General features: G+C 39.4%; 1 protein-coding gene across 3 annotated transcripts in view; it reads left to right on the forward strand.

Moving 5' to 3' along the window:
- Positions 1–19,685, forward strand: part of Dock10 (dedicator of cytokinesis 10) — a 194,021-nt gene that overhangs the window by 144,894 nt on the left and 29,442 nt on the right. For 2 of the 3 annotated variants that reach the window (XM_028789411.1, XM_028789413.1), the window contains exons 31-44: positions 1,133–1,177; positions 6,433–6,608; positions 6,734–6,850; positions 8,601–8,712; positions 9,347–9,468; positions 9,563–9,677; positions 9,769–9,835; positions 10,059–10,106; positions 11,447–11,548; positions 12,771–12,895; positions 13,771–13,883; positions 16,094–16,231; positions 17,734–17,916; positions 18,862–18,972. In XM_028789411.1, the coding sequence (XP_028645244.1) occupies positions 1,133–1,177; positions 6,433–6,608; positions 6,734–6,850; positions 8,601–8,712; positions 9,347–9,468; positions 9,563–9,677; positions 9,769–9,835; positions 10,059–10,106; positions 11,447–11,548; positions 12,771–12,895; positions 13,771–13,883; positions 16,094–16,231; positions 17,734–17,916; positions 18,862–18,972 (1,574 nt within the window). The remainder of the gene's footprint in view (positions 1–1,132; positions 1,178–6,432; positions 6,609–6,733; positions 6,851–8,600; positions 8,713–9,346; positions 9,469–9,562; positions 9,678–9,768; positions 9,836–10,058; positions 10,107–11,446; positions 11,549–12,770; positions 12,896–13,770; positions 13,884–16,093; positions 16,232–17,733; positions 17,917–18,861; positions 18,973–19,685) is intronic. The other variant, XM_028789412.1, reaches the window with a different exon arrangement.

Raw genomic sequence — 19,685 nt, forward strand, 5'->3', positions numbered from 1 at the left:
TGTGTGTGTGTGTGTGTGTGTGTGTGTGTGTGTGTGTGTGTGTGTGTAAGAGAGAGACAGAGAGAGAGACAGAGAGAGAGAGAGACTGAGAAAGAAAGAGAGGAGGGGAAGGGAGGGAGAGAGGGGAAGGGAGGAAAGGAGATCGAGAGCAAGAGGGAGAGCGAGAGCGAGAGAGAGAGAGAGAGAGAGAGAGAGAGAGAGAGAGAGAGAGAGAGAGAAGAGGAGAGGGAGGGGAGAGAGAGAGGGAGAATGTGTGCTTATGGGGAAAAATCATGAGTGAAAGTAAACATCAGAAACTAATTGAGCATCCAGCACAAGGAGAATACTTCAAGTCCCTTGATACCAAGCTATGAATAGATTGTTCACACTGCCCTGTTGAAGGTCAAGAAACCCGAAAATAGTAGGAAAAGAGTCTCTTGTGGCAGCTCGCATTGACACTACAGAAGGGAAGTTGCAACAGCGGCCCTAGAAATATGCTAATATTTTCATTTTAAATGTAATCTATATGGATTTCCACATCCTTTTTCCGGGGAACTGTCACATCCCAGAGTGGAGGGGGAAAGTAGAAATTTTAAGTCAGACAAAAACATTTTGGGGCTTTGGATGTTGTTTTATTTGTCCTTAAAAGCATACCTCATTAGTAGAGTCCTTGACTAGAATGTACGAAGCTTAAGGCTTGATCCTCAACAATGAATAAATAATAGGAGATTGGGAGAGAAAGAAGAGGGGGAAGGAGGATGAGGAAGAGAATCTCTTTTCCAACTTAATGCCAAGTTATTCTTGGCTAGATAAGTTAGCTAAGATATTCAGGGGGGAATCAAACCTTTATTTAGTCATTTTAAGTCTAATTAATCATTCTCAGTCAACATATATATATAAATTCTGTTCGTGAAATTCAGGGGCAAACAACCTAAGTTTTCTTGGAAAATGGTGATATAATAGCAAATAAATTGAAATATGTTTTGAATTTAAATTTCTTCTATAAATTAAGCTAATTAATATATATATACATATATACACATATACACATATACACATATACACATATACATTTACATATACATACACACACACACACACACATCTGAGTATGGATGTATCTGAAATTATTCTCTATTTATACCATATCTAGATCCTTTGACGCCTTCAGAATCAATTCGAGAGTTACATGCCTCGGGTAAGTAATGATATTTCATATTACCTGCACAAGCACCATAGCAGTATTATCATGTTAGTGGGCACAGATGCTACAAATGCCTATGTGTTAACCTATAACCAGCATAACCAAATGCATATCTGAACTTTTCTCTTTTGTCACTTACAATTTGACACCTTGACTTTAATTCCTTTATATTTTATTCTTCACGGGTTGCAGTGTTAATTTTCCAAGTCATCTGAAATTTTCCTCATATGTACAATAAATAAAGTCCTCAGCTACACACATGTGCTTCTTACAACTTGATCTGTAAGGCATTGCTATTAACTACAGTTTCCATGCCACATACTTGGCATCATAGTGTGTTCATCCCCTCACTGAGAGTCTGTGCCTCAGAGGAAAAATGCCTCATTTCTCTCCTTGCCCCAGTCCCTCAAAACTACATCTCTGGTCTACTTCCAGGAGCTCAGCTTTTTAACATCCACAGATGAGATCCTGAGTGTCTGTTTTGTTTTCACTTCCCACCACTCCCTCTACTCTTTGCAAAAAGCAGATTCCCTTCCCCCTTTCATATCTTTGGGATAAAATTCTAACCAACATGGAGTTACAGACGTTTATTTAAGATGTCAATTTTTCTATAAAGTCTAAAATGGAAGATGATGACAAGATGTGAGAAGAAAAGAAGAGTCCTTGTGCATTATTGGTGGGAATGTAAATTAATAAAGCCATGAGTGAAAACAGTTGGAGGTGTCTCAAAATAAAAGATAGGTAGGTAGATAATAGATAGATAGATAGATAGATAGATAGATAGATAGATAGATAGATAGATAGATAGATAGAAGATAGAGAAATAGATGATAGGGAGGGAGGGATAGAAAGAGAGATTATAGATAGACTGATAGATAGATCCCCCTACTGTATGAATAAACAGAGGTATGCTTGTCATGTCCTTGAGAAGGCATGTGGTCACTGAAGTACTATTCACAGGAGGTAGTAAATGGAAACAGCCTGGGGCTCCAACTGCCAATGAACAAAATGCATATTACAAGGTGAATTACTGTTTGCCCATTAAATATTAGTGTCATTTATGGCATGATGGATGGAACTAGATCTCCCTCCAGTGAGTTAAATGAGACAGGAATAAGGGCAAGTTACATTTGTATCTCACTTATATGTGATTCTAAAACATGGGCACCTAGAAGTTGAGAGTGTACAGGTGTGGTTCTGAGAGGCTCAGGAAGTACGTAAGATATTGAGAAAGAATGGCCAAGACATAGTTCTGGTTCAGTAGAAGCTAGAAGTCCTGGTTGCTGTTGCATAGTAGAGTAATGATCCTGGGTAACAATGCACTATATACACTTCAAAAAGCTAAAAGAAAGGACATTGAATGTCCTCATGATAGAAGAAGAATAAATATTTAGGACATAAGTATGTTTAGCTGATTTAAACATAATACAACATATATATAAATGCACACATGTATGTATATATGTATACATACATGTATACATATATAAAGCATTATATATGTGTGTATACATATATAAAGCATTACATGCTGCCTGGTTCTCATTAAGAAATTTTATGGGTTTTTTTATGTATTAGTTAAAAAAGAAAAAAAGAAATGTTCTGAGTTAAATTCCTTTGGGCATATATCCTTAAGTTTCATTACTGAATGATGTAGTTCTGCCTTTACTTATCTGAAGAATCCCCACTCTGGTTTTCCATATTGGCTGTACTAATGTTCAGGTTCACTTGGGCAGTTCATTTGGTTCCTGCTTCTTCACTTTGTCCCTATTAAAAGGTCACGTGCAGCTTGGACAGATCACAGCAGACTAGACGGTTCCACGAGGGGAGGTTTATTAAGAGAGTGGGAGAGCTGGAGGAGAGAGAGAAGAGTAGAGAGGGTAGAGGCCGGCCATGACCACGTGGAGAGAGGGGGAAGAGAAGGGAGGAAGGGTGAGGAGAAGCTAGAGGCAAGAGAGTAAGAGAGTAAGAGAGAGAGGAGGAGGCAAGCAGCCTCTTTTATAGTGGGCACGCCTACCTGGCTGTTGCCAGGTAACTGTGGGGAGGAGCATATCTGGGTGTTGCCAGATAACTGTGGAGGTGGAGTTTAGACAGAATACTAACACCTATGACTCATTATCATTTGACATTTGATTGTGGCCACTCTGACAGACATGAGCTCACTGGGACTATGATCTGCACTTTCCTAGTTATCAGTGGTATTAAACACTTTTTATTCTCTTGTCAGGAACTTAAACATCTTCCTTAGAAAACTGCTTTTTGAAGTTCTTTACCCATAATTTGGGTTTAGAGTATTATTTTGTTTTGCCATTAGCTTGTATAGATTATTATGCTTTATCATTTTTAAGATGAATTTTTTTAAGTGTTATGAATGTTTGATTACATGTATCTATGTGCACCACCTGGTTATCTGGGGTCTGCAGAGGTTAGAAGACAGCACTGGATCCCCTGGAACTGGAGTTATAGGTGTTTGTGAACCACTGTGTGTGCTGAAAACTGAGCCCATGTTGTCTGCAATTGGAACAAGTGCTTTTAGCTATTGAGCCATTTCTGCAGATCATCTGCCTTTTGACTACAACAAGCCCCTCCCTATAGGATATATGGTTTGCACATATTTTCTTGCAATCCTTAAGTTGACTCTTCCTCATCCATCTTTTTTCTTCTTCCTCCTCCCCTTCCTCCTCTCCCTTTCCTCCTCCCCCTCCTCTTCTTCTTCTTTTCCTTCCCCTCGGTTTCCTCTGATGTCTGGAAACATTTTCTAATTTCAGTGTACTTTCAGTTGTATATTTTGGCTTTTGTCACCGGATTTGTGGGGTCATACTCATAGAGGCATTAAGCATTCCAACATGAGGAAGTTTCCCCAATGTTATCTTAGTGGTTAGCAAAACTGCTATGGGGAAATTACACTGGGGGGCATGGTGTGCAACTCCAGATTAGTCTAATCATTACAAAATACTTAACATAAGAGTTCAGGTTCAAATCTTCCAGTCCCACTGTCTTTTCCCTCTCCCTGGTCTGCCACTTTCTTCAACCAGCTAGTCTTGATGTTCCTACTGCTGCCAGTTCCTATGATCCCCCCAAACACCGTCCCTTTTGTCCCTTCTACATTGAGTTGTATCTCTCAGTTCATATGCTCCTATATCTAATTCACCTAAATACCAACACCATATTAATAAGTCAATTCATCCCAAGCTTAACTACAGGCCATTGATCTTAAAACCCTTAGTGTCAGCCAAGCAGTTGGGGGGCACACACCTTTAATCCCAGCACTTGGGCGGCAGAGGTAAGCGGATCTCTATAAGTTCGAGGCCACTCTGGTCTATAGAGTAAGTTCCAGGCTACAGAGAGACTCTGTCTTGAAAAAACAAAACAAAAAGAAAAACATTGTTGAAGACCAGCTCTGAACAAAATGTTCAGTAATCACAGGAGGGGATGTGCAGTTGGTGAGGATGTCAAGCAAGCAAATTCCCATGAGTTGACTCCAACAACTGTATTTCTTCACCCAAAGCAATGTCCCAGCAAAACCTTTCAAGCAATATAAAGTTACAGTGTGATTACATTCTATTTTTCTTCTAGTGAACAGTTATAGAAAAACAGCATGTTCCCCAATACCTTCCCATGAAAAAAAACATTACATTGTACAGGTAAAAAAAATAAAATTATTCCCAAGAACCCACATACATTCGTAACTAAGCAACTTGTTATAGATTAACAAATTGTGAATGAGCAAGGTAATTTTCTCAGCTTTCTTACTGGCAGGCAACAATTTGAGGTTATAAAGAAAGGATTGATTATTTTATTATTTATCTTAAAAAGCAATCTTATAAAAATTTTAAAGGAATCACAAATGAAAGTTTTACATATAAAACAATCAGTCACATCTACTTCAGATCCTCAGGGTGTACACATCTACTCATTTAACAAATTTTTTATTAAATCAGATCAGGAAGCTGAGAGTAAATAATGAGAAAAAGAAATTAATCATCACCTCGATCTTGCTTCAGCAAGAAAGGCAGCTAGTGCTGGTCAGGTTGCCTTTGTTCTTGTTCCCTGACCTCAAAAAAAATCCCTAGCTCAACCAATTAAGAGCATGCCTTTCTGAGGTTCAAATTGTTCCCAAAGATTTTCTACAACAGAGCCACTATCAAAAACATCTTAAGTTAGCTTCCACAACAATCTGTTTTTCCAAATGCTCTCTAAGGGTGGTAGTCATTGCTGACAACCTACATTCCTAAATGTTTTCCAAGGGTGGGGACTGGATCATTCATCTGCTCCAGCAGGAATGCCTGAGAAAGACCAACCATTATTATTGTGAGTGCCAGGGATGCTGGCCAGTGAGGGGCTGGAAGCCCCCTGAGAGTTTTCCTACAACTCATAGATTAGGAAGAATATAAAGGTCATGAGGACAAGTACAGTGGTGCTCCATAAGAGCATGAAGCCCTCAGAGGCATAGTCCTCAAGGCTCTCCCTCTCCAAGGCACACCTATCATGACTGGGCTAACTGGGTGGGCCTGCATTCCCTGACTTCTAAAGTTCTTCCTCTCCCACAAGCCTCAATAAAACAAAAAACAAGTAAGAACAAACAAACAAAAAAATCCTTCTAGTCTTAGCCACTCCTACAGAACTTGAATGAGGGAGACCTAAATGCTGGATACAGAATTTGCACATAGGTTACTCCATCTTCTACACACACACACACACACACACACACACACGACACCTCAAGCCTCGATTTCCAGGCCCCCTCTTTTGACCACTGTATTTACTAATCCCTCACACACATTTGTCTCCACATACCGGTCTATATTTCAGAAACCTGTGCCATTAGACAAGCCTTCCCTCTCTCCCAACATCCTCCCCCACCTCGATTTACTATCTCCATAAGTGCAAACCATCCAGCATCCTTTGAGCTCTAACTTGATGTAGCCCTCTTTTCCTAGAACCTTTCTCAATTCCTACAGACACAAAACACGTTTACATTTTAGCCCCTGTGATGATATGAGCAGGCCATTCGATAGGCCATGGCTGTTAACTATGCTGTGTTAGTATCTGTGCTTGTATTTAGGTCAGCAAACATTTTCCCATCTGAAGAGACACTCCCAAGGTCACAGCAGGCCACATCTCTGTAGCAAGGCTGTCTTGTAGAATCCCTCCTGCTCAGGGGGCAGAGGTTTTAGTAACCATTTGATCCACCTTTTGTAATCATGTGGCTATCAAGTTTTCAATAACATATTCTCTTCCTCTCAAAGATATGCCCGAGTACTCGGTCACAAATGAATTTTGCCGCAAACACTTCTTAATCGGAATTCTTCTCCGAGAAGTTGGCTTTGCCCTGCAGGAGGACCAAGACATCAGGCACTTAGCTTTAGCTGTCCTAAAAAATCTAATGGCTAAGCATTCTTTCGATGATCGATACAGGGAACCTGTAAGTAGCCTTTCTTTCTCTCTCCCCAAAACACCACTTAATGGCCTGCTGCATTAAATGAATATAAAACCCTTCAGCCTATTGATTTTTTATGTGATTCATTTCTCCCGTCTGCCTTCACCTAGAGGAAGCAGGCACAGATAGCAAGTCTGTACATGCCGCTGTATGGCATGCTCCTGGACAATATGCCAAGAATCTACCTGAAGGACCTGTATCCCTTCACGGTGAATACATCCAACCAGGTACGTTTACACAGCTCTCCAAATTTCCATTTCCTTAAGGAATTTCTCTTATTTATATTTCTGTGCTGTATAACCATCTCTTCCTCCCTGTAAGTGAGCTAGGGTTAAACAACAAGTGCTCGATCAATACCATTTGTCCCTAACGGGTGCTTGCAGCTTCCACCTGGCCCATCCCTCTCTTTGGGACTGTTTTCATTTGTTTGGGACTACACAGCTTTTGCAGCTTATATAATGTCTTCATGGCCTTAGCCTCAATGTCCTTTCTTCACCAACTGCTTCCCAATTTTTTCCCATGAATACTAAGTGTCTCATATGGTCAAAAGCCCAATGTGGCCCATTGTGATTGTTGTCTATGCAGCCAGTATGGTGACAGAAACAGAAAACTATTCAAGGTTCTCAGAGATGGTTTAGTTGGCCAAGTTCTTGCATGCAAGCATGAGGACCTGACTTTGATCACCAGCACCTCCATAAAAGGCTGCGTGTGTGACATGAATCAGTAATCCCATCACGGAGAAGGTAGAGACAGATTAATTCCCAAGGGCTCACTGGCCAGGCAAAGTCAGCCATGCTCTTGGTTCATTGAGAGACCTTGCCTCACAAAAGTAAGGTAGGAAGTGATAGAAGAAGACCCCTGGCATTGACCTCTGACCTCCACATCCACATGTTCCTGTATACACACATACATGAACATGTAAATACATACATAAAAATTAAACTCATGAGAGAGGACAAACACACTCTGAATCCAGTAACAGTCTAAGATAGAACCTTCTAAAAGTAAGGATCATGCCTTTAGATAATTTTCGAGGGACAGTCAAATCCCATCAGCATCATGTAGCATGTACACACCCTTTAGAAAGTTATTCAAGTTCCCTAGGCCTCTGTTTTCATATTTGTAAACTGGGATAAAGCGCCTGACACAATGTAAAGTGCCTTAATATCAATTGTATAACAAAACATTTGCCAAGATGCTCAGAACATACAGATTTAAAATCTAGCCCCTAGTGATTGTGATATACATACATACATACATACATACATATAATTAAATCTATAGTTTAATACATTGCTATATCAGTAATTGTTCGAGCCCACATCTAAAAGATTGTCTCTCATACATCATTTGAAAAATTCCCAGAAGAAGGAGCAAAAAAAGTGTAAAAGCCAAACATTGAGGAGGAAAGCTGTGAAATGCTGTCATATGACATGGCTTTTAAACTCAGGAACCTGCAAGAGCTGTGATTGCCTGCACTGGGCCCTGCACAAGATCGAGCCAGTAAATGTTCAGTCATCAATGTCGAAAGGATCATGGGAGCCCACCTACACTGGGGAGCTAATGGCAGTGGAGGGAGGCTGGAGAAAAGAGATTCTTTGTCTCCAGTGATGTAGCCGTTTCTGAGTTCCTCATGCTCCAGTGGCTAACCCATGCCTACTCAATTAGACTCTGAAATCCAGTGAGTCACATAGCAGAAACAAAGGCAGAAGGCATAATAGTGTAAGGAGGACTTAGTGGGAGGAAGGAAATTGTAAACGAATAAGAACTTGAACACTTTGCATTAAAAAAATCAAACTGTGAACAAGACTACACTTTTGACAATACTCATTGTCATTGCCAACTTTAGTGGAACGTCTTTGCTAGAATATAAAATGTCAAACGGAATGCCTAATGGAGAGGGAAGTAAAAGGCATAATGGTCTACCAGTCTGAGTCCCACTAACTCTCATTCCTCTCCTCTCCTCTTTGAATGCAGGGATCTAGAGATGACCTCAGCACTAATGGAGGATTTCAGACTCAGACGTCCATGAAACATGCAACTTCTGTGGATACATCATTTTCCAAAGATGTCTTAAATTCCATAGCAGGTACTCAAGACCTGCTGAGAACACTCATGTTTACCACCCATTTACGTTTACATTGTACACCATGGTGCTTTCTATCCATAATTCATATGCATAATATACCTGGCAAAGTACACCAAGCTATATAACTAGAGTCTTTAATGTATTCCTTTGAATGCCATCCAGCAATGTCCACTTCTGCTTGGCTTAAAGGGCTGTCTGCTCAGATGTTATCAAATCACTTCATTCTGCAGTCTCTAGCTTTTTGTTATGCAAAGCTTTTTAAAAATATAATAGCTCTTCAGCTCCAAGGATTATATTAAAAACTATTTTGGAAATGTCATTTCTATTTCTCATAAACTGTCAAGTTAAACGCTCCCTCCTCCACGCTCTCTTCTGTTAAAATAAGAGTTACCTTTGTCTATTTTTCATTTTAAGAGATCAAAAGAACAAACTTTATATGCACTTACAACAGTTTCAGTGTTTCTCGATCCATCACGGCCACTGTTGCGATGCTTTCAATGTCGCATAGCTCCCAAGTCAGTCCCAGATGGTATTTCACAAGTCTGCATCCACCTCAGCAGTGAGCAACCCTGTTTGCTCTTGTCTGTGCTCATACGTCTCATCTCCATACGTGTGCTGTGGCTTCTGTTTGCAGCATTTTCATCAATAGCTATTTCTACAGTGAACCATGCAGATTCCAGAGCGTCCTTAGCGAGCCTCGACTCCAACCCAAGCACCACAGAGAAGAGCAGTGAGAAGACAGACAACTGTGAAAAGGTGCAGCTTCCCTCCCCGCCACACATGTCAAACATTGCAACTACAAGCCAGGGGTCTCTGTCTTACTTATCCCTATTGGTCCTTTGGTTCCCAGATCCCAAGGCCCCTGTCTTTGATTGGGTCAACACTTCGGTTTGACAAATTAGATCAAGCAGAAACCAGGAGTCTTCTTATGTGTTTTCTTCATATTATGAAGACCATTTCAGATGGTAATTAGAATGTCTTCAAGTCAATATAAAACTAGAAAAGAAAGAAACCTACATTTCTAAAAGCCTCATGCCGTGTTGTGTTTCTTTCTAGAGACTCTAATTGCCTACTGGCAGAGAGCACCCAGTCCAGAGGTGTCAGACTTCTTCAGCATCTTGGAGTAAGTTTAGGGTTGATCCAATAACTTATTTTCTGGAACTTTCAAAATAGCTCACTATACCACTCCTCATTCAAAGAAGCCCTGTGGTAAATAAATATCAACAATAGTATATGGAATATGTAAAGAAAATTTACTATTTTTCTTTCCATATACTTAGATGAATTGTTATGTTGTTGTGTATAAATTAAGGAATATAAGTGACAATGTTTTTTCCTCTTTCTAGTGTTTGTCTTCAGAATTTTAGATACCTGGGGAAACGCAATATAATCAGGTAATTGTTTTAAATTCTAGTAGATTAAGATAGTCTTTTTTAAAAAAAATCACAGAGCTTTGATTATGGCTCAGCGAGTGAAATACTTGCAATGCAAGAATGAAAACCTAGGTTTGGATCCTAGAACCCACATAAAGCCAGACACAAAGAAGGGGTCTATAATCCCAATGTTCCTATGAGAATTCTCTTTGTGCTGGAAGCTCTCAGGCTAGATAGTCTAACATTCGCAGTGTTATACAAGAAATCCTGTCTCAAACAAGATGGAAGGTGAGAGCCAGCATCCAAGGTTGACCTCTAACCTTCTGAACACGACCAGGATAGGGGAGGGGGGATGTTTCATTATATAGATATTTATGTACATAGATGGTAGATAGACGGACAGATGATAGATAGAGAAATAAAGAGAAAGAAAGAAAGAAAGAAAGAAAGAAAGAAAGAAAGAAAGAAAGAAAGGAAGGAAGGAAGGAAGGAAGGAAGGAAGAAAGAAAGAAAGGAAGAAAGAGAAAGAGAGAGAGAGGGAGGAAGGAAGGAAGAAAGGAAGGAAGGAAGGAAGGAAGGAAGGAAGGAAGGAAGGAAGGAAGGGGGAGAGAGGGGAGAGAGAGAGAGAGAGAGAGAGAGAGAGAGAGAGAGAGAATAGATGCTGGTGATAGATAGACAGACAGACAGACAGATAGATAGATAGATAGATAGATAGATAGATGCATTCATACATACATATATAAACAAAAAGATAGATAAATTTATATGGGTGAAATATCTATTTAAGAACATGCTTTTAGTAAGGTAAAAACAAAAATTAATCTAGAATTACTTCATGCTGGCACCATTTGTCACAAAGAAAAGAACATCCAAAGCCCTCCAACTTCCTATTCTCATAAGAAACTAAAATGTTGATTTTATTTTTATTTTGCTTACATATGTGGTGTTGGGCTGTGTGTGTTTGCCTGTGTTTTAATGCAACCAGAGATTGACGTTAGGGGTCTTCCTCAAACACTCTTCACCAAAAATACTGAGTCAATATCTCTTCACCTGAAACCAGAGTTTACCAATATGGTTATTCTAGCTAGCCATCTTGCCCAGTAGATCCCTGAGTCTGAATCTTAAGACTGGGACTATAGATGGGCCTCCATACAGAGATGCTGAAGTTCAGAAGGCAGGTCTTCATGCTTTCTTTCATAGCAAGAACTCTACCATATGAGCCATCTCCCTGCCTCTTACTTATCATTAATTCACAGAATATGAAATATCTCATCGTTCAGTAATAGCTTATCACATGTCATTCTGTTTTTATGTATACATTATAAATGTTGAGCTATGCTTTAAACTTGTGTTCTTTGCAGGAAAATCGCTGCAGCATTTAAGTTTGTGCAGTCTACCCAGAACAATGGAACTCTGAAGGGATCCAATCCTTCCTGCCAGACATCAGGTCTCTTGTCACAATGGTAATATCTTCTTAGCTTGGTATTTAAAATCATACATGTGTTGTTTATATGTGAAAGAGCATTTTGTGAGGGTGGATATACTCATATATGTACATATGTCAAAATAAATGTGGTTTTAATCAACTTGATATGTTTAGCTGAAGAAAAGTTTTAGCTTACTTCTCCAGCTCCCTCACTGGCTTAAAAACAGAAATGAAGTACCATGGTTTATTTATGTTCAGTTAAAGCACAATGCCTTGACTGGATGAGAATTAATAAGCATTTCAATTTAGCTTAAACCTAAAGGTGGGTAGAATTCAAATAAAATGCCCCCTTAGTTCTTAGCAATATAGGAAAAAGGCACTCTGGAATCATGACTCCAGTTCTGGTGAGTAATTAAAAGATTTTCTGAGTGTTCTTGAAGCTCATGTTGTTTAAAGGGTCAGAGGCCATGAGGAAGCCAGGGAATCCTCACGAGTCCCCTTAGATTATCTAGTTACTAGCTGATCTCCAATTTTGCAGGCCTTGCTCACTCCCTTATCAGCTTGTCGAGTAAGAATCAGTTGCCCTGAAATTCTACCTCCAACATCCTCTGGGTCTAAACAATTAAAAAACGTTTCCCCAAACTTCCCTGAGTTCGATTTATTCCTCTCAGGCGTATCATAAGAATATGCAATATGGGTATTTTAGAAAAGAGCTTTAGGAAGAAATAGGAAACTGTATACAGTCAATAAATAACAAAATGAATATTACTGCCATCCATGGGGACCTATAGAAATGGGCTTCCACTGAGAGAGTAAATTTAAAAGATGTAATCATAGGTTTGCTTTGCAAACTATAATACAGAACATAATAAAGAATTGTTTCACATGTTTCATAGCAATTGTAATGCACCTAAGGTCTCCACAGTCCACCATGTGTGATGGACAAGTCTTAAGGTTCCTCCTTATAGGTCAGCCAGATCATGCTGCCCCTCGTCTCCTGGAAACCAGAGCTTCTCCCTCACTTTCAGACTGCAATGAGCTCAAAACCTGGGAGAAAAATTCCCCAGGTCTCAGCCATACGTCCCAGAACTCATTACTCCTCTAGATGCAGGCACCATCCTGACTTCATAGGATACAGAAAGCCAAAGTTGGCTCTCCACAGATTCAGCCTAGACAGGTCCTTTCAACTACCTGAATGAATACTGGTTAGGTAGAGCATTGTGGGGTAGAGTCAGACATAATTCTCACCTCTGTTCCAGGATGCATACCACTTCTGGCCATGAAGGACATAAGCAGCACAGGTCTCAAACTTTACCTATAATCCGAGGGAAAAATGCACTTTCCAACCCCAAACTTTTACAGATGTTGGACAACACCATGAACAGTAAGTAACCCAGAAGTAATTCTCTCAGTGGGTATGTAGGACAGGAAGTGCATTGTGTGTGAGACAGAGGAATGTTGTGATGCCAGGGAAATCACTGTTCTGAAGGCCACCGCCATAGGCCTGCAAGTATTTCTTCAAAGAAAGAATCACCAGAGCATAATTATGCAGAAAAATTTAAAATGCCTTCAACAAGGAAGAAAATGAATCTCAGTGTAATGGTCTCAGGGTAGCTTGTCTAGGTACTTTTGGTGTGTGAGGTTTATGGGGTTCTCTCTTAACCAGGTAATTATTGTTGACTCTAGGGGAAGAGGATAAAAATGTCTGTCTCCCACAGGCAGTAACCATGACATCATGACTCCAGAGATACATAACATCCAGCTTGGCAATAAGATAAAAATAGAACCTGGTGTTGTGAAGCATGGAAATTATGATCATGTGACCCATGATTACTTGTTTGAATCTACATTGTCTTAATCTCTAAATACACAATGTGGCTTTCTGAGAAGGCTGTTTGTGTAGACTGTCCACTGAGACAGTACATTTAGTCTATTAGCCCAGAAGCAAGGTCTCTAAACAGGCTGATAACAGAAGAAATGTGATCGTGCTGTGGCTAGATTAAAGAAAAAGAATTTTAAAAATAACAGAACCCCTGCAGCTGAGGGTTACGTGGAAAGGGGACACCTGTCTAAGATGATCTAATGTTGTTTTATTTTTTTTAAATTGAGGCAATAAATGAAATTGATCAAATAAAGGCACTTTGATTTTATAAATTATTCATCCAAATTCCAGTAAACACTGTAATAGAAGAAAATGTTTCACTGGACATAGAGGATTATCTTACATGTTTATGAGCTTTTCTATTTTGTATTTCATAGGCAACTCCAACGAAATAGACATTGTCCACCACGTAGACACAGAGGCCAACATAGCCACCGAGGTCTGTCTCACTATTCTGGACCTGCTGTCTCTCTTCACCCAGGTCCACCAGGTGAATATGGTCATCATGTTTCCTGCAGAAATGATGACGTGGGTGGAGGGGGAAAGCCATGAGAAGTCAAGAACACTTTTTTAAAAGATGATTTATGAAATTAATTAAACTGAGGTAAATCAACTTCCACACCCTTGGGAAGCATTTTAAAAATGAGATTCTTCAGTTTTGCTAGAGGTTGATAAACACTGGCTTAACCCACTCCCCCAGGTGTGTCACTGCTGTCAATATTTTCTTTCTTCCCATTTCCTCTTCCTGTGCTGCCAGGCATCTATGAGTGAGAACAAGACTCCATATTTTTTAATATTAAAATATATACTTTTATTAACATAATTAGTAATGCAATATGTAATGACAGGAACAAATGCTGAGAAGTGCATCCCTCAATGATTTTGACATTACGTGAATGTTATGGCTTCTTCACACTAGGTGGCAAATATATTACCATGCCATAAAATCGTATTGCACTATCATATATATATTGTCTATTGTCGACCACATGTTATTGTGTTATGTGTAACTATACTAATCTGTAATATAATTATGTTGTTGCTACAGTTTGGGTACCAAGGCTTCAATCCAGGAGTCTTTGGGGGACATTGAAGATTCCATATTTTTTAACAGATGACAAGCAGTGCTATGCTTTAACTGATGACTAGATTTATTTAAAAACACTTGTTATGTATACAACATTGGTGAGGTGTTATTGTGCTATATTTAATAAAATTTCTAATGCTAACAAGACTATCCACACCATGTTTTGACAAATATTTAGAGAAATGGTAAATTCTCATTCACAGAAAGTAAGACTCCAAATAGGAAAAGACAAGTTGGAAAACACTGTGGTAGTTTCTTTAAAAGCTAACATGGAGCTGGAGAGAAAACTTAGTGGTTGAGTATTGAGTTCAGTTCCCAGCACCCACATTGGAGTACTCACAGCGGCATGTAATACCAGTTCCAGGGAATCTCATGACATTATCTATCCTATATATATATGTCTTCATATACATGGCACACACATACCTGCATATATACATATACATAAATCAAAACAAAAATATTTTAAATGCTAATCATATACCTATCAGGTAACTAACCATTTGATAGTAGCACCTGACCAAAGAGAAATAAAAGCACCTACCCATATAAGGCTCCGCATACAAGTATGGGTAACATATTTATTTTAAATAACCAAAGCCTCTGGAAACAACCAGAAGTGCACATCAACAGGTGAATGCACAGGCTATACCTTACATGAAGCTTCAGAAGGCAAACTAGAAAAGTCTACTTTGTCATTCCACTTAGAAAATTCCATTTAATAGAAGCAACAGATCAGTGACTGATCAGAAGTATGGAGATAAGACAGGAATACAGGATTGCAAAAATGTATATGAAAACCTTAGGAAGTAGTGGATGTTTTATTTTCTTGACTGTGGTGGTGGTTTTGTGGGTGTATGCCAAAGGCAAATTAATACAACTGTACTTTCTGAATGTATACAGTTTCTTCCACCAATTGCATTTTAATAATGCTCCTAAAAACATTTACAGCTCAACCAAATGAGCCCGCTTTAAGGGCTGCACCAGGAAAGGTTTGATCTGTTAAATGAAACCTCTCCCTCCAGCAGCATTGCACCAAGAGAGCCTTGCTTTCAAGTAAAATGCCAACAAAGTGGGAGAAAAACACAACCTGATTTTGATTCTTTATTCCTTGATGGGCATGTGCCTTGAAAAGCACACAGTTGAAAGGCTTCCCTAATGCCTATCTGCCAACTCATCATCTCCTTCATGACACAACCCACTAGCCACACACCAGCTACTGTTCTTCTTTCTCAAGCTTGAACTCACAAGCTTCTCTGCAACCCAAGGCTCTTACTCCACGACAATCCTCCCAGGTATCTATGAGACACATTCCTCCACCTCCATTCATCCATTGGAGAGATCTTTGCTGACCCTCTTAAAGTAATTCACAACCCACAACCACTTTCTGTAACATCTTTCTACTCCAGTTACTGTCTTATCTGTGTTTGGTTTGGTTTTGACACTACTGTATAAGCTTCTCTGAGAGCATGCAAGAATCATCTTTTCTCACTTAGAATTTGCTTCTATCACTCAGAATTGTGTTCAACACATGATAGGTTCATAATAGATGTTTTGGAAGAGAATCAATTGCTCCTCTACTTATCCTAAATAACAGCTATTCTGAATTTCAGAGACAGCTCCAACAATCCGACTGTCAAAACTCACTCATGAAGAGGGTCTTTGATACTTACATGCTGTTTTTCCAAGTCAACCAGTCAGCGGCAGCCCTGAAACACGTGTTTGCTTCTTTGAGACTGTTCGTGTGCAAGGTAAGGATGTTCCAGGTCCCAGGGAAGGCTCAGCTCAAGGTGACAATAAACACCTAATAATCTTTGCATCTCTCAGTGTGTAGAACAGGTTTGTTTCATGCTATTTTGATTTTACTAGATACCAGTCATTTGCTGTTGTAGCAGTGAATTAATTAAACCACTTTGGCTCCCGGCAGGTAGAGTGTACAATGGACCACCCAAGAGCTCTCTGGATTCTCAAATGAAATACATACACACACACACACACACACTTTCATATGCGTTGACTAGCTCAATGGTTGGGCACTTCTAAACCTCCTTGCCGCAAGCACACACTTCCCTCCAGTATTAGTGGCTTAGCACCTTCTAGATCTATATTTTATCTTTGCTTCTCTGTTATCTTCTGGGGAGCACCCTCCCAATAGGGCTACATTCCCTTTCTACTTTCATTGTAGGATGCTTTCTCTCCTGCAGTTTTTAAATCTGATCCTTCTCCCTTTGAGTGATGGTGATTCTCCGTCTCCTTCCCTCTCTCTCGGTCCCTTGCCTGCACAATCTAAAAGTCCCATCCCATCTCCTTGCTCAGCCATTGGCTGTATGTCAATGCTATATTGTCAATCGAAGGAAGCTGGGGGCAGGAAACCTCAGGTCTGGAAGCGTGACTTTGGGGGGGTCAAAATAAGACAAAGCATTAGAACCAGTTCCTAACAGCTGTCTCAAAATGAGTAGCATACCAAAATGTGGTGGTACTATCTGGTGACCAATTATGTGGTTGCTGCTTGGAATTTTTAACATAGAAAGTTTAGCGGAAGGAAGGAAGGAAGGAAGGAAGGAAGGAAGGAAGGAAGGAAGGAAGGAAGGAAGGAAGGAAGGAAGGAAACATCATCAAGTTAAAGGTTCCACACAAAGTAGCTAGAGTAGCCATCTTTGAAAAGCACTATAAACAGCATCCGATATAATAATATCAAATGCATAATGAAACATTTCAAAGACCTCATGTGTTTTGAGTTGCCATCAGTTATTAGCACATGGAATTTTTTTTTATTTTTACTTTATTTTATTTTTTATATATAATTTTTTTTCAAATTGTAATTTATACTCATTCACAGAAGGGTTATAAACACAAAAAGACAGGACGTGGGGAAGGGGATGACACTGGAGCGTGGGTGTTCAGGGGGAATACAGATATTTTTCAGAACAGGGTATCAGCTGGGTGAAGGTTCAGGGGACAGGTCACTATGACTCTGCCTATGATTCATTTGTCCTTATCTAAGTTGGTAATATCTGCCAAGACTACCTTTTTACAAGGTCTATGACTACTCAGGCTGGTAAATAGCACATCGAATGTTAATACAAAAGAATAATTAATGCAAGAGAAGAGCTTATTGGACCTGGACTTCAACGATAGAAGCATCCCTTCATCTGCTGCAATTGGAGAAAGCATATTTTTTAATAGCATTTTAGCCTACAAGTTTGAAACATGAAAGAACATGGCTCACTCCCTGATTCCTCCATCCCTCCAGTTTCCCTCAGCATTTTTCCAAGGGCCTGCTGATCTCTGTGGCTCTTTCTGCTATGAAGTCCTAAAATGCTGTAACCACAGGTCACGGTTAACTCAGATGGAAGCCTCAGCACTTCTCTACTTCTTCATGAGAAAGAACTTTGAATTTAACAAGCAGAAGTCAATTGTCCGGTCTCACTTACAAGTAAGTCCTACCAGTTTTCATTAATATTGTTGTTAAAATAACTGATGTGTTTTGGCAGTGAGTAAAGCATCCTGTTCCCAAGCAACCTGTCAACTGAGTTTCTAAACTCCTCTCCCAGGACACTTGGTCCTGGTTTATATAAGAGGAGAGCTGGGAGAAATTAATGGATTACAGTTTACATTGTCACTTGAGCTTTTGTTTCTTCTGCTTATGCACTAGAATCTTATGAAATAATCAACTCCAAGAGACATGGTTAAAGGCAAAATCCAAGCAAATTCCAAAAACATTCATGTCTTTTTTTCAAAACATCCGAAGATTATAAGATTCTTGCATCTTTCCTGGGGTATTTATAGTCATAATAATGGCGTTCGTTGAACTTTCTAGGAAAAATGTATAGCGTATTTTTCTAGCCCAGTCAATTTCCTTAAAATACAGTTTCTAGACTAGGGTGATGACTCATTTGTGGGGTGTGTGCCTAGCAAGCCTGGGGACATGAGTTCAAGCCATAAAACCTATGTTAAAAGCCAGGTACAATGGTATATGCTTGTAATCTCAGCACTGAGGTCTCAGAGACAGGAAGATCTCAGGGGATTCTGAGTCATCTAGTGTAGCCTACCTTAGTGAGCTCTATAGATCATAAGAGATCTTGTCTCAAATGACGAAGTGAATGATATCTGAAGATTGGCTTTCAAAGTTGACCTCCAGACTCCACACACGTACATCTGCGCCCATACAACCGTAGGCTTATCTCCCCACGTGCATCCTTCATATCATATATTTACATTAGAATTCATAACAGTAGCAAAATCATAGTTATGAAGTAACAACAAAAATAATTTTATGGTTGGAGGTCACTGCAACATGAGGAACTGTATTAAAAAGTCATAGCATTAGGAAGGTTGAGATCTGCTGGTTTAGAATGTTCCTTTTTCTTTTTCCTTCTAGCTCATTAAAGCAGTGAGCCAGCTAATAGCTGATGCGGGGATTGGAGGGTCCCGCTTTCAACACTCCCTCGCAATTACCAACAACTTTGCCAATGGAGATAAACAGATGAAAGTAAGAGATGCTTCATGGGCTATGTTCTAAAGAATCAGAAATAAAGTGGGGTTTTATTTGACATATCAAGACCACAAGGTGTTTATGAATTCTGTCCATAGTTTATCAAGATTTGGATCACTTATATTCTTTGCTTATTTAAATTATAATCATTAGGTCTCATATTTTCAGTACACGGTCTTTTAGGTGGAATTTCTAAGATCTTCATTTGACTATTATATAACAAAATTTGCCAGATGCACCATCATTTATTCATAATCATCATAAGCAAACTTATCTTTCTTTCCCTCTATTTATTATTTTAGCACCTTTGGAAGACTAAAGGTAGAAAAGGCTTCAATCATAGCCTGATCTAGAGATCAAGAGAGTGCTTTGAAGTCCCCTCCCCCCACCCTGTTGCTTTATTGCATCAGTTAATTGCTTCACTTATAGCTGCCTCTGGATTCACTTATGACGGTATAAGGACACTGGTATTAAGAGTAGAAAGGCCCTTCTTCAAACACTACCAATTCAAGTAAAATGGGATGTCCTTGATATCTATATTTATCAAGAATATAATTGGTCAGTCCAGGGCCACATGCCATCAATATGAATGACATCAAAACTTGTTTAAATGACATAGACTAGAGTCAGAGAGAACTGAATTTCAAGGGCATTCAGGAAACTATTACTAGAAAGTTGGGGTATAAAGACAATAGAGTTGACAATGATTC

This window comes from Grammomys surdaster, unplaced genomic scaffold, assembly GCF_004785775.1.
Source record: "Grammomys surdaster isolate TR1022 unplaced genomic scaffold, NIH_TR_1.0 125833, whole genome shotgun sequence".
Taxonomy (NCBI): Eukaryota; Metazoa; Chordata; class Mammalia; order Rodentia; family Muridae; genus Grammomys; species Grammomys surdaster.